General features: G+C 43.9%; 1 protein-coding gene across 1 annotated transcript in view; it reads right to left on the bottom strand.

Moving 5' to 3' along the window:
• Window positions 1-14,469, bottom strand: part of Srebf2 (sterol regulatory element binding transcription factor 2) — a 57,958-nt gene that overhangs the window by 22,269 nt on the left and 21,220 nt on the right. Inside the window, exons 2-9 of the mRNA XM_076855244.2 lie at window positions 10,853-11,287; window positions 9,702-9,883; window positions 8,299-8,445; window positions 6,113-6,334; window positions 4,795-4,909; window positions 4,494-4,675; window positions 2,395-2,587; window positions 1,520-1,701 (exon numbers count right to left, since the gene is read on the bottom strand). Coding sequence (XP_076711359.1) covers window positions 1,520-1,701; window positions 2,395-2,587; window positions 4,494-4,675; window positions 4,795-4,909; window positions 6,113-6,334; window positions 8,299-8,445; window positions 9,702-9,883; window positions 10,853-11,287 — 1,658 coding nt within the window. The remainder of the gene's footprint in view (window positions 1-1,519; window positions 1,702-2,394; window positions 2,588-4,493; window positions 4,676-4,794; window positions 4,910-6,112; window positions 6,335-8,298; window positions 8,446-9,701; window positions 9,884-10,852; window positions 11,288-14,469) is intronic.

Raw genomic sequence — 14,469 nt, 5'->3', positions numbered from 1 at the left:
CAGACCTACTAAGTCACAACCTCTGGTGTTGAGATGTCCAAGAGATTCTTACGCTGGTTGAAGTTTGAGACCTCTGGTTTTAGGCAAACTTACAGCTGAACTACCCTAACCTGGGATTTCTTTGACAACCTGAGAGGGTCTAATGGAGAGTTCATGGTGCTATATTAACATTGACGACCTCTCTCTACTCTCTCTCGGCCACGAGAAGCATTAGCGCAGAAGGTTTTTATACGAAGCAGGATCCCCCACTTCTTCTGCTCTCTTTACCTAGAAGGTTGATTGTTCCTCAGACTCAGTTTTTGGTTCTTGCCCTTTCTGTCTCACTAATCCAGTTCTCCCCAAGCACCCTCTCGCAGCAGATGTGCAACTTCCCAAATACTTGGATCCTGACCCTTCTCAACCCCCACAGCCTGCCTCCTGGTCACTACTCACTCTACAAAGAACTTTCTCATATTTCCAAGCAACAAGGCCTAGAAAAAACACACACATCTTCTAGCCTCTCCCATCTTTTGAGTTAACCCCACTACCACTTCCTTTCCATTTTACGTCTCACCTATTTTTCAAGAGTCCCCTAATTTGTTTCTTCAGTTCTGCTTTTCCTTTAAACTCTAGGCTCTTGTCTTCATTTCTTGCCTGGCCTATTTTTCAAGAGTCCCCTAATTTGTTTCTGTACATTTCATTTTTCCCTCCTCCAACTTACCCTTCATATAGCTGCCAGAACGACATCTGTCAAACACAAACCTGAATCTGCCTCTAGGATATCCATCTTGGGAAATGGCTCCTCAAATCACATCTATATTTTAGGACCCATGCCATGATTGACAGATCCAGGCTGGCCAATCAGATTCTCAATTGAAGGCACTGCAGCTTGCAGAAGTTTACAGGCTCAGTCAGGGTTTACTACCTGCTGAGGAATGTTCTGGTTCACATACCTCCTGAGAAGTTTAACTCTCCCTTCAATGCTTTGAGTTGCCACTGAATCCTTCCCCTAAACACCCTTTATTTATTTCAAATGAAAACTTTCAGCTAATTTTCCTGCTCAAAAACCTTCCCTGGTTTTCCACAGAATTGGATATAAAGCCCTAAATCAGTTACTGGTCAAAGTTCTAATTTGGGCTTAAAATTAACCACAGTACTGGTTTTTGTCCTCATTCTCTGACACTACTCCAGACACACCCATAGAACTTGCCAATTTCCAAGTAGCCTGTGTATTCATGCTGCTATCAGCTGAGAAGGTCCTTCTGCCATGCCCGCCTATTCTTCTAGCCCTGATCAGCCCCACCCACACCTCAGGTCCCCTCAGGCAGAACTCATCTCTTCAGCCCCAGGTGTACTTTATTCTTCCTGTCATACCACAGACATCTTGTGTCCACAGCATGATCTACATATAGGTACCCTTTCCTCTGAGTTACCACAGCAGCTGCCACAGGTCTTCATCTATGCTGGGGACTCAATATCAATCCCTGAATTCTTTGCCCAGCCGTGGGGATGAAGAGAAAAGGTGGATAATAGAACTCACTCTGGCAAGGTCCAGGTCCGCCTGCTTCCGATGCCTCCAGAAGGTGATTGAGGAACGGGAATGTGGCCGGATCACCGGCTCCCCATGGACCAGCAGTTTCACAAAGACACTCAGGACAATGACACCATTCACTAGCCACAGGAGGAGCGTTGGCATCATCCAGTCAAACCAGCCTCCAGAACCTAAAGAGGGGTATCTCAGCGGGCTCCTTATGGAACAGCCAGGCAACTAACAGACCCCAGCAGTATGACATCCAAGAAAGAGCTTTCTACCTCATTTTCAGAAGAAAGGGCAGACAATTTTATAGTCTAAATAGAGATCCTGTAGCCCTTGTCACCATGGAGCCACAAAAATCTTAGCCCAAAAGGTTAGGACATTGGTTTCAAAACCCAGGTTAAAAAAAAAAAAAAAAAAAAAAAAACCACAGGGCTGGGGATGTGGCTCAAGCGGTAGCGTGCTCGTCTGGCATGCGTGGGGCGCTGGGTTCAATCCTCAGCACCACATAAAAATAAAATAAAGATGTTGTGTCCCCCGAAAACTGAAAAATAAATATTAAAAAAATTTTTCTCTCTAAAAACAAACAAACAAAAAAACCACCACCAACTCCCCCAAATAGGCACTATCCCTGCCCTCCCACCTGCTCAACCCCAGGGTAATTAGTGCGGTACAAGTTTCTGGTTTGTTTTGCTCTTTCTGACTGAACTTGGGTGTGCCTCGTTATCTCCACAGTATAGTTTATGCCAGTCCCTGTCAGAAGCAAGGAGCCCCCCACTCCTTCGCAGTCTGGTAGATATGTTATGTGGTTTATACACAGGACCCTTCTCTTGCCATAGCAGTACACTACACCCAGGTGGCATGAGGGGCCCCCTACCTACCTGATTCAAATGACAGTACACTACGGCCAGAGCCTGTGTACGGGTGCTGATCGGAATCATGGGCCCCTCCCCATTGTAGGAGGGAAGTCAGTGGGTTAAAGGAGAGGCCCAGGAAAGTGAGGACACACAGCAGAATTCGAGAGCGGTCCACCATGCCAATCGCTACAGGAGGAGAGTCCGGTTCATCTTTGACCTTTAAAACAGGGATTCAGGGTTAGAATACTGCATGGGCTTTTATAGCACTTTACTTTTATATATCATACAAGAGGGATCATACTGTGAGGTTTAAATTCAAGACCATTAAGTCAGACAGGAATAAAAACAGGAGGGAGTTAAGAAGTCCATAATTCACAAATGATTTCTCAAATATTGGAGCACTCTTCCTCTCACCCACCAAGAAAAGAATGTTTCAAAGAACAAAGGCAATAGTTAAAATAGTTATTTTAAATAACTATTAGTTAAAATAGTTATTTAAAATAGTTATTTCCACAAAAGAGAACACACTGCATGATTCCATTTCTGTATAATTTCAGAGGAACCAAAACAAATCTAAATGACAGGAAGCTGGTGGATCAGTAGTAGCTGCCTGAGGCTGAAGAGTATGAACTGTCTGCACACAGCGAAAAGAGAGCTTGAGGGCTGATGGAAGGACGCTTTACATTTGATTACAATGTGCGCATGTGTTAAAACTCCTGGCCCTGTACATTTAAAATAGGTAATATGTTGCTGGGTGCAGTGGCAGATGCTTGAATCCTAGCAACTTGGAAACCAAGGCAGGAGCATCACAAGTATGAGGCCAACCTACCTTAGCAAGACCCTGTTTTAAAGTAAAAGATAAAAAGCACTGGAGGTCTGGGGTTATGGCTCAGTGGTAGAGCACTTGCCTAGCATGTGTGAGGCACTGAGTTCGATCCTCAATGCTACCTAAAAATAAACAAATAAAATCAAGGCATATAAAAAACAAAAACAAAACAAGAACTGGGAATGTAGCTCTGTGGTAAAGCAACCCTGGGTTCAATCCCCAGTACATTAAAAGAAAAAAAAAAAGTACATTTTATAGCATTTAAATTTTATCTCAGTAAAGATGATAAAAGACCATGCTTCAGCATGATTCTACCTAAAGGACTGCGCCTGTTTTAAAACTGGAACATTGCTTCCCCTCACTCCCATTTTATAGAAGGACTGGAGACAGAGGATCTGGTAGCCAATGAGGTCCATAGTGACGGAGGGAAGAAGGCCGGAGTCAGATTTCCCAAGTCCTCCCCTGAGTCCTGAAGTGTACATATCATGTCACTCCCTTTTAATATTTTAAAAACCATTTGAAAAATTTTGATGAGTCAGAAGCCTATTTAATTCAATTTATATGTCATAAGGTTTGTTGTTATCAAACAGAATTACATTTATAAAATATTTCAAAAATAAAACTTCCTTAATAAAAGTAAGATATATAAAAAAATAGATTAGTCAAAAATGTACACTAGAATGAAACTTTGTGCTTTTGGAGTCAGAAACTGCCAAAATCAAAATATAGTACAGGACCCAGTGGTCTCCCTCTATAGTTTCCCAAGAAGATCATTAGGCTCAGAGTCTCTTTTAACTAATTCCATTAAACTTCAATTGCCAGGGGCTTTTATTGAGAATTAAAAGCCCTTGGTTGGAAAGTTATCTGTTAGATTGTAAACTGTAGTCATTTCCGGAAAGAGGACCCAGAGGTAGCCTCATCCTAAACCGACTGATCAGCCTCACAAAGTGGTCTTGCCAGGACCATTAAGGTAAAGAGAAGTAATGAGGCGCCTCCAGCAACTCCCAGAGCCCACCCCACCAATAGCTGCTCTGTGTCCTGGTCCTAGATCTGGCATTCATTCATTCCTTTCTGATGGGGCTTTTCAGAAGATCAGTTAAACCCGAGGGGACAGTCCCCTGCCACCTCTGTCAGTTTTCTTTATTCTCCATGACTTAAGCTAATTTCACAGAATTCCTGTTTCTCTATGGCTTATGCGCTCTTAACAGTTGGACTCACTCTCTGAGGCCTCCTCATAATTTTCTTAGTGGGGATATGGAAGAAATTCCAAGGGTCTGGGGATTTCAAAAATTTGTACCTTTGCATCATCCAACAGAGGACTTCCTGGCTCAGAGTCAATGGAATAGGGGGAGAAGCCGGCCTGGGACCCTGAGTCGGAGGCCGGGGGAGACATCAGAAGGACATTCTGATTAAAGTCATCAATCTTCAGGTCCACATCATTGTCTACCAGACTGCCCAGGTCAATGCCCTTCAGAAGCTCTGCAAAGAAAACCCCATAGGGAAAATTATCTGTTTTTATAGAGCTCCACCTAGGTTAGAACTGGGCTGGATGGGACTTAAAGGAAGCCTGATACCCCTTTCTCAACGGGCACACTTACTGTTTTTCTGATTTGCCAGCTTTAGCACCATGTTCTCTTGGCGCAATTTATGATTGACCTGCTGTAAGTATTTGATGTAATCAATAGCCTTTCTCAGAACACCGGACTTGTGCATCTGGGAAAGAGAACCAGTAAAACACAATGAAGCCAGGGCAGACCAGAGTGGAGAAAGCAGAGCTTTAGAGCTTGTAGGTGGGGATGCAAGATGCTGGTTCAGCTGCTGGTTACCTGGAACAAGATTCTCCGCATCTCTGAACCTCACTTTCCTTTTCCTTAACATGGGGGTAATAATAGCATGTGAGTCATAGGTTGGCAGTGGGGGCTAAGTGAGACAGTATACATAGAGCTTAGCCTTGAGCCTAGCATGTCATCAACACACAATATATACTAGCAATTATTCCTACTCCTTATACTATCCCTAGCACAAAAACAAACTTTAAGGAAAACAAATGTCAAACAAAAGACCAGAAAACTGGGCTGGGAATGTAGCTCAGTGGTAGAACACTTGCATAGTATCATAAAGTCCTGGGTTAGATCTCCAACACTGCAAGCAAACAGACTAACAAAAACCAGAGTACTGGGGCTGGGGCTGTAGCTCAGTGGCAGAGCACCTGCCTAGCATGTGTGAGGCACTGGGTTCGATCCTCAGCATTGCATAAAAATAAATAAAATAAACGCATGCTGTCCATACACAACTACCAAAAACAAAACAAAACAAACAAAAAACCCAGAGCATTAGGACAGTTATCTTAAGTAAAGGTACACAAGGAAAAATAATTAAATTTTCTTTCAAAATACCAGTGAAAGTAAACAGATAATAGGTTTAAAAAAAAATTTCCTATTGTTGGGAGATACATTCATCACAATAGAATATATGAAAAATGAATTTCTTCTATTTGCTATTGGTCATAAACCCAATCTCTCCTCTCTCTTCCTTAAAAGGTAAAAATATTATAGCTACCCTGAACACAGCTAAGGATATGCCAGCAATGCCCTCTGCTGCCTCCAACCTGCACACAGCCTGTATCCGGCCACTGGTGAGTGGCAGGTGTCTCTGCCTCCACTGCTGGGGTCCATGGTCCCAGAAGAGCACAGGTGAAGGAGTAAAAGGTACCCGCAAATCACTGCCTTACCAACCCTCATTAATCCCCTTATGTTAATATTTTATATGCTGACAAATACCAAGATACATTAAGAACACATCTCTAACTCATTCTTTGCAGATACTCAACAAAGCCTAGGACTTCCCTAACTCCCATAGCAAAGAAAAGTGCAGGGGAGATGATGGGCATGAAATGCCATTTTGTTTGGCACCTACCTTGGCATCTGTCCCCATAACCAGGTCCTTCAACTCGATGATTTTGTCGTTGATGGAGGAGCGATATCGCTTCTCAATGATATTGTGTGTTGTCCTCCTTTCTCCTTCTTTGGGAGGCTCAAGCTGCTTGACTCCCCCAGGTACCTGCTTTATGGGCACTTTCTCCTGCCCCATCATCACGGGCATTGTGGTAAGAATGGTCCCATTGCTGCCCACCAGGGTCTAGAGTAGGGGTAGAATTATCTCTTCATTAGTCTTAAGTAAAGCAACCTTACAACATTGAGCTGCTTGCTGGCCAAGTCACATCATCTGGCAACGTGTCATGTGATCGGAGACCCTTCTTGGGTTAATTAAGGTAGGTCCCCCAAAGGCCTTAAAGCCATGGCACCTCAGTTACTAAACTCTCTTTCATGATAAATTATACCACCAGAGGATTAAGATGGCTAAATATGTCTTGACTTTTGATCTAGGGGTTCCAGAAACAAGTTATATAATTTTGCTTTGCTTTCAAACTGTTAACCTCCTCTGAATCCTCCAACTATTAACCACCTCTCAGTGAACCACATTAGTTGGTAACAGAGAAAACTTTCTCTGGTTATATGACACATTTTTTTCTCTCTCATATGACAATTTAATAAATTACTGCATTTCTTTCTACAATTTGGCCCTCAAAGAGCTCAAGGGCAGAACAGGCATTCTCAATCTGAATCATTTTATTAAAAAAATAGGCTGACCAAAAGGGCTTCTCTCTTCTATTCTTTTTTTTTAAATTAATTTTTATTGTTGGTTGTTCAAAACATTACATAGTTCTTGATAGATCATATTTCACACTTTGATTCAAGTGGGATATGAACTCCCATTTTTACCCTGTATACAGATTGCTCTCTTCTATTCTTCATCTCTGCTTTCCCCTCTTATTTTGGTGATGTTTACAAATGTTTTATTTTCTACAATAAATGGCTCCAATAAAGTGGCCAATAAACAAATAAAAAGCTTCTTTAGTCATTAACAAATAATTTACACATAATAAAAGTCAGAAATCTTAAGTTTAGACCTCGATAAGGTTTTACATAAATACAATGTGTATAACAACCCAGGCCAAGATGTAGACCTCTCCCCTGGGAAAGTTCCCTCCTGTCCCCCCTTATAATCACTGTTCTGACTTTATCACCATAGCTGTCCTTTGGCTCTTCTTGAACTTCATGTTAGTGGAATTATTTGTGATAGGCTTCTTTGGCTCCATACTATTTTTAAGGTTTAGTCATGTGGTTCTATGCATTAATAGTTACTTTTCTCATTGATTGGCACACTCACTTTCATTGTATGAATATAAGTTGTTTATCTGTTCTCCTGTGGACATTCGGGTTGTTTCTAGTTCTTGGCTTTTATGAATAAAGCTAATGTGTTCACATTTTAATTCACCATTTACTCAATCAGACTTTTCTGTCACAGGATGCTGAAAGTGGCTGAGACCCCTCAACTGAAGGATGAATGCTTTTCATGCTCCCACCTTTGTGCCCCTTCCTTCCTGGTGCCCCTAGGGAGCTTCAGAAGCCAACCTCCACAAGCAGTAGGACCTAAGAGGTAATGGTCCTGTGTAGAGTAGCTGCCCAGGGACAGGCGCTGCTCTAGTGATCTTCGCCACCTCTTGAAGATGCCAGGATTCTTATTTAACACTGGTGGAACTTTTTCAAGGGAAAACAAAATTAAAACAAGGTGAGGGCTGGGGATGTGGGTCAAGCGGTAACACGCTCGCCTGGCATGCGCAGGGTGCTGGGTTCGATCCTCAGCACCACATAAAAATAAAATAAAGATGTTGTGTCCACTGAACACTAAAAACTAAATATTAAAAAATTATTTTGGGGTGGGGATGTGGCTCAAGAGGTAACGTGCTCACCTGGCATACGTGGGGTGCTGGGTTTGATCCTCAGCACCACATAAAAATAAAATAAAGATGTGTCTACCGAAAACTGAAAAATAAATATTAAAATATTCTCTCTCTCTCTCTCTCCAAAAAAAAAAAAAACTCTCTCTAAAAAAAAGAAATAAGGTGATATTTACAATTTGACCAAAATATTCTATAGAGCTTCTAACATCTACTCAGCATGTGGTTCCACATCTCTGAAGCCTAACACCTCCAAGAAAGGAGAAGGAGGGAGGAGGGCAGGGAAGGAGGAATCTCTTACTGGTACTTGAAGGGCAGCCGTCTGGATAGGGGTGGTGAGGGCTGTGAGGGCTGGGTTCTGGACTGCAGCCATGACAGGGCTGCCATCTGTCTTCAGTGTGGTTAAAACAAGGGAATCTGTCTTGATGATCTGAGGCTGGACCAGGACCTAGATGGGGAAGGAAGATAAGGAAAAGGAAGGTGACATTACTTTTCTTATTTCACATTTATTTCTAACTGCATAGATACTCCAAGAAAGAAAAAGAAAATATGCTTTTCATGAAACCGAGAATCAAAAAATTACAGGAAATCTCATAGAAATCATTCAAAAGCTGGCTATTTTGTATAGCCTGAACACTGGCTGACAGGGAGAGAGGGGACAGTTAAAGAGGACCCTGTGTCTTAAGGCTTCCTTAAACTTTGAGGAAAGCAGTGTTAGCAGCCTGGTAGGAGCAGAGCAGGGTCCAGTCAAGGTGGACAGTAGAGGGAGACAGTTCTGACTTTGTAAAGACTCAGGAAAGCCAGGATGGCTGAGATGCAAAAATGATAAACCTGACTTTTTTTTAAAAAAAGATAAATTAGTTTGTTAGTAAAAAAATAGGGTTTACTATAGCACATGACATAAAAACAATATGCTTTTCTATAAAGATAATACACATTCCTCCCCTAGAAAGAAAAACATGTTCAGTATTCATTGCAGAAAATAGGGGAAATTTCCCAGCTACTTGGGAGTCTGAGACAAGAGGATTGCAAGTTCTTGGTCAGCCTGGGCAACTTAAGGAGACTCTGCCTCAAAATAATAATAATAATAATATTAGATAAATAAAAAAGGGCTGGGGTATAGCTCAGTGGTACAGTGCTTTGCCTAGCATGTGTGAGGTTCTGGGTTTAATACCTAGTATTAGGAAAAAAAAAAAAAAAGAAGAAGAAGAAGAAGAAGGTAGGGAAGAAAAATTTTTAAAGAAAACCATCTGGGCTGGGGATGTGGCTCAAGCCGTAGCACGCTCGCCTGGCATGCGTGCGGCCCGGGTTCGATCCTCAGCACCACATACAAAGATGTTATGTCCGCCGAAAACTAAAAAATAAATATTAAAATTCTCTCTCTTTAAAAAAAAAAAAGAAAAGAAAATCATCTGAGAGATACCAATCTGGTATATTTCTTTCCAGGTTTATCCTATTATATGTGTCAATAATCACTATACCAGCCTTTCTGAAGGGTAGGGTGCCACTGTAGCTCTACAGATGCAGTCTTAGCTAGGACTCTGTACACTTCTCACAGATACATCCTGGGGCCCAAGTGCCCCTACCAACTGTGCCAGCTGCTCCTTGTATACTCTGACTGGTCCTTCCTAATATACAGACTACATCTTCAACCAAAGACCAGGCAACAGTCCCAACCTCCTTGAGCCCTTTTCAACCACCTACCGGGACCTGCTGCACCTGGGGTGCAGCAACTGTCTGCACTGTGGCTGGAGCAAGGGTCTGCAGTGTGCCATTGGCTGTTTGTGTCAGCACCCGCTGTGCCTGTACAGTCTGTACCTGCTGCTGGATAGTGACTGGCTGTACCTGGGAGGATGTCACCAGGCTTTGGACTTGAGGCTGAAGGACTTGGAGGAAAAGGAGGAAAAAGTCACATAGATGAGAAATGCAAGCTGTCACTGTAGCTGCAGCACTAACCCAAGGATGGAGTATCTCATAATGACTCCAACTTCCCACCTGCTGCTGAAAAAGATGTGCACAGCCATTTACAAGCTGGTTTAGAGCATAAGAACATCCCATAAGGGCTGCATCAATTTCTGAGAGAACGAGTACAAATTGTTTTATTACTCTGGGTGCTGGTGTGGAGGTAAAGGAAGCTAACTGGCAAATGACTGCACCCAGCAAGAGAGTTAATAGATGTTGAGAATCAACAACTCCCAGGGGCTTCATTTCCTCCCAACCCTTCTGGATGGAAAATGTGCTCTGGGACGATGATCTCAGCTTTTTGCCTTTATTCCACCCCCTCCCCAATTCTCCAAACCCATTAAACAACTATCAGGGTCTTTCAAATTCAGAGCAGTGCTCATCACACCCAGAGCTCCCCACGGTCACTGGGATGCAGTGCACCACAGAAAGAACAAGCACTTCAGTCACTCATTCACTCATCACATACAGAGGACCTGCAACTCAGAAACAGCACCTATTTTAAAAGTCATACTCATCTCTACAGTGGATGCTCAGGAGTTGTTTGCTGAATTGATCATTCCCACTTGTGGGTACGGAGGCCTGGCTGCTGCCTAGCCAAGACTGAGACCTAATTTTATTCACGACTGTGTGTCTCTAGTTACTAGGATGGCCTTGTGTGTACCATGCCTGTTGGATTCTTTGACCAAGTACCCTTGAACTAGGCCTAACAGATATTAAGGTCTTTGAGGAAGCAGAATGAAAACATTCCTGCACCAGTTCATAGGGCCAATGACCTGACGCTCATCCAGACAGGGCCATACTCAAAGAGGATAGAATTATCTGCATGGGCAGAAAACTGGCACAAGAACTCTGGAGCTACCCAGCAGCCCCACATCCAACATCTGAATCACCTTGAAAGCTGGTGGCTGCATTCTGGTAGATCAGGGGCTGCTGGATGATCCTCGTCTGTGGAGCGGTGCTGAATGTTGGGGTGATCATTACTGTCTGCTGTTGCAGCTGAGTTGCCGGTTGAGCCTGGGGCTGGGGCCGGGGCTGGAGAATAGGGGTTGCCCTCGGTGGTGTGGGAACTGCAGTAGAAGGGACCTTGACCTGTAGGGCTGGAGCCTGGGGGGAGGCAGCTGAGGGAGAGAAGGAAGATAACGGGACCTGGCTGAATGACCGCTGTATAGAGGGGTCCACGGCTCCACCACTGCTGCCCCTGCCATTGCCGCTGCTGCCGCCACTACTGCTGCTGCTACCACCACTGCCAGGGAAGGAACCACACAGCTGTTCTGAAAACAAGTCAGGGAACTCTCCCACTTGATTGCTGACGAACTGCAGCATCTCTGTGAACAAAAAGAAAAGGAGTAATGTTATTGCTACCCCAAATACTAACTTTCAGACTTCTCAGAAACTGAAGCATAGGGGGCTGGGGTATAGCTCAGTGGTGGAATGCTTGCTTAGCAAGCTTCAGGCCCCGGGTTACATCCCCAGCATGAAAGAAAAGAAGGGAGGGCAGGAAAGAAAAGGAAAGAAAGAAAAGAAACTGAGGCATGAAAATCCAATGCCTTTTCTAAAAAGCAGAAATGGGTCAGGAGACAATGAGGCAGAGGGTGGGTAGTTACTGTCCTAAGGCTTTGAAGCGTAGCCATTTTGGTCTATGAGGCTACTTCCTATCTCAGTAGTGGTTTTTCTGGGTACTGAGGATTGAATCTGGGGGCGCTTAACCCCTAAGCCACATCCCCAGCCTGTTTTATATTTTTTTTATTTAGAGATAGGGTCTTACTAAGTTGCTAAGGTTGGCTTTGAACCTGCAATCCTCTTGCCTCGGCCTCTGAGCTGCTGGGATTACAGGCGTACGCCACTGCACCCCTGCTGCAGTGTGCCAGATCCCACCTCTCCCTAACCCTTTACTCCTCAGCAGGCAAGCTCTGGGGCCTCCTCTCCATTGGTGCCCTTGGAAATGCTTAGGGACAGTGAAGACGATGCCGCCAAAGTCAGGGATCTTTAGGGGCAGAAAGAATGGAAAGATCATAATGTGAAGTTCAGAGCAGGGAAATAACTTGACCAAGATCACACAACTTGTTGGAGCACAGCTAGGAGTAGAACCAGTTCTCTGACTCTACTTTGTTCTTCTATTGCACCACAGAGCACTGCCAGAAGGCCCAGGCAAAAGCAACCTGCCCTTGCCCTGGACTTCATGCTCTATAGGCCCCCTCTAGCCTTCCTCTGGCTATACCCTTTCCCTGTGGGCAAGGAGTCTGTGGGACCAGAAGGATGTGTCCACCTGGAGATCGTGTTCCCCCTTCTAGATCATGTTCTAAGTACCTGCAAATCCTGAATTCCTAGTCCAAAAGGATTCAAGCCTTCTTCTAGGGCTTCTTCCCTAATCCTTCCAAAGGCTTACCCAAACCCAACTTATTCCACGACTAATAATTTATCTCTCCAATTTCTTCCCTAAAACTGCTCCCTACTTACTAGGAGTCTGGGGGCCTGAGTTTTGTTTCACTTATTTTCAGCTGTAATTCTCTACACTATACAAATTCCTTTTCTTTTCCTCATGCTAATACATCCCCCCCAAGAAGCTACTGCTTGTTCTTGAACAGTGGGTGGTCCCTTCTCTCCAAATTCTCAAGGCCATAGGATGCTCTGATTTGGACACCAAACCAACCACCATCACCACAATAACAAAAAAAGTACCATTTCCATTCATTCCCCCAAGCCTCCACCAGCAAGTCCCTCCCACGTCTTTGATACTATGTGTGGAGCGGGGTGTCTGGAGTATGAAGAATTATGAGAAGAGCAAGCAGAACACTGCAGGGGTGGGGGTGGGGCGTGAGGGGGTGGTCTCCATACGGGTAACTCGAGCTTAGCATTTCAAGTTCAGCACCATAAGCATTCAGTCAGTTTAACCTGCTGGGTAAAACAGCATTTCAGCAGACTAAATCCTTACAGTGGTACTACTTACCAATACCTAGATACTCTGCTCTGTCCTCAATCAACCTGTTATGTGTGGGAAGAAGTGGGCAGATTGCCACAGATACTGCAACTCATACCAACCAAGTCCAATTTTCTTGTACACAATTCAACTAAGAAATGTTCTCAAATTCAGCACAAAATCTAAACAAAATACAAACTAGTGCTCACACAAGTACAACAAAAGATTATAAAAAGCTTTAAGAAAATGATCAAGAGAAACCTGTTTGTTGAGCCTTCCAGAATGCCCTAAAATCCTGGCTTTCTGGGAAATCAACACAGAGGCCTATTTTCAGAGGTTTTCACTGGCTACCTGTTTTCCCCTGAGGAAGACAGAAGGCTGGGGCAGCCTGGTGGTTAGGCACGGGCTTTGGTGTGCATCTCAAGAAGCTAGCCCAACTAGCTGTGTCAATGTGGACAAGCTACTCCTCTCTATTCTCAACTTCCCAACCACAAAAGGCAGCTGAGAAAACACCACTCGGCTTCTTTGCTCTGAGAATTAATAAGATAATTTATGCAAAGTGCTTGGTGAGGGGCAGGCCCTGAGGAAGCTCCCTACTTTGATACATCTAGAGTACCCACTACACAGGCACTTAGGCCCGCTTATCTCATCTCATCAAGTGCTCTCAAAACCCTTTTGTGGGGGAAGACAAGCTGGTGTACAAAGGTCACAGGCTTAGTTCACAAAACAGGGTAAGAATACGTAGGCAGATGAAATGAGATTGCTTAAATTTAAAAAAACATCCCTTTCAGGGCTGGGGCTGAGGCTCAGTGGTACAGCACTTGCCTAGCATGTGTGAGGCCCTGGGTTTGATCCTCAGCACCACATATAAATAAATAAATAAATAAAGGTATTGTGTCCATCTACAACTAAAAATTATTTAAAACAAAAATTTCCCTTTCAATCGTCACACAAAGATCCAGTGGAGACATTTCTAGGCAGCCAGCTCAGGACAGAGTGGTGTGGGGGGGCTGTTAAGAAGAGCAATGGGGGGACTGGGGTTGTGGCTCAGCGGTAGAGCACTCGCCTAGCATGTGCGAGGCGCTGGGTTCGATCCTCAGCACCACATAAAAATAAATAAAATAAAGGTATTGTGTCCAACTAAAAAAAAAAAAAAACTTAAAATAAATAAAATAAAGTTAAAAAAAAAAAAAAGCAATGGGCTGGGGCTGTGTCTCCGTTGTTAGATTGCTTGCCTAGCACGTGTGAGGCACTAGGTTCAATCCTCAGCACCATGTAAAAATAAGTAAATAAAATAAAGGTATTGCATCCATCTACTATAAAAAAAAGACAAACATTTACACAGAGGATCCACAAGAGCCTCTGGAGCATCTCCAGGGTGGGGAGCATGCACCCTGCAGTGCCAGAGAATGGGAGGCCTGGAGAACCAGGGCACAGGCCCCAGGAGCAGGCCCACTCTGTGACTCTAAGCTGCGTCCTGTGGGCACATCCTAATGTCTTCTCGCTATTCCCTGCTCTGATCACATGTGCTTTGCGATTACACAGGCTTTCATTTCCACAGAGGGTGGTCATGAAACCCAGAGAAGGGAG

This window comes from Callospermophilus lateralis, chromosome 4 (genome assembly GCF_048772815.1).
Source record: "Callospermophilus lateralis isolate mCalLat2 chromosome 4, mCalLat2.hap1, whole genome shotgun sequence".
NCBI classification, from domain to species: Eukaryota; Metazoa; Chordata; class Mammalia; order Rodentia; family Sciuridae; genus Callospermophilus; species Callospermophilus lateralis.
Note: the sequence above shows the minus strand (reverse complement) of the source record. Positions and strands in the feature narration are given on the sequence as shown.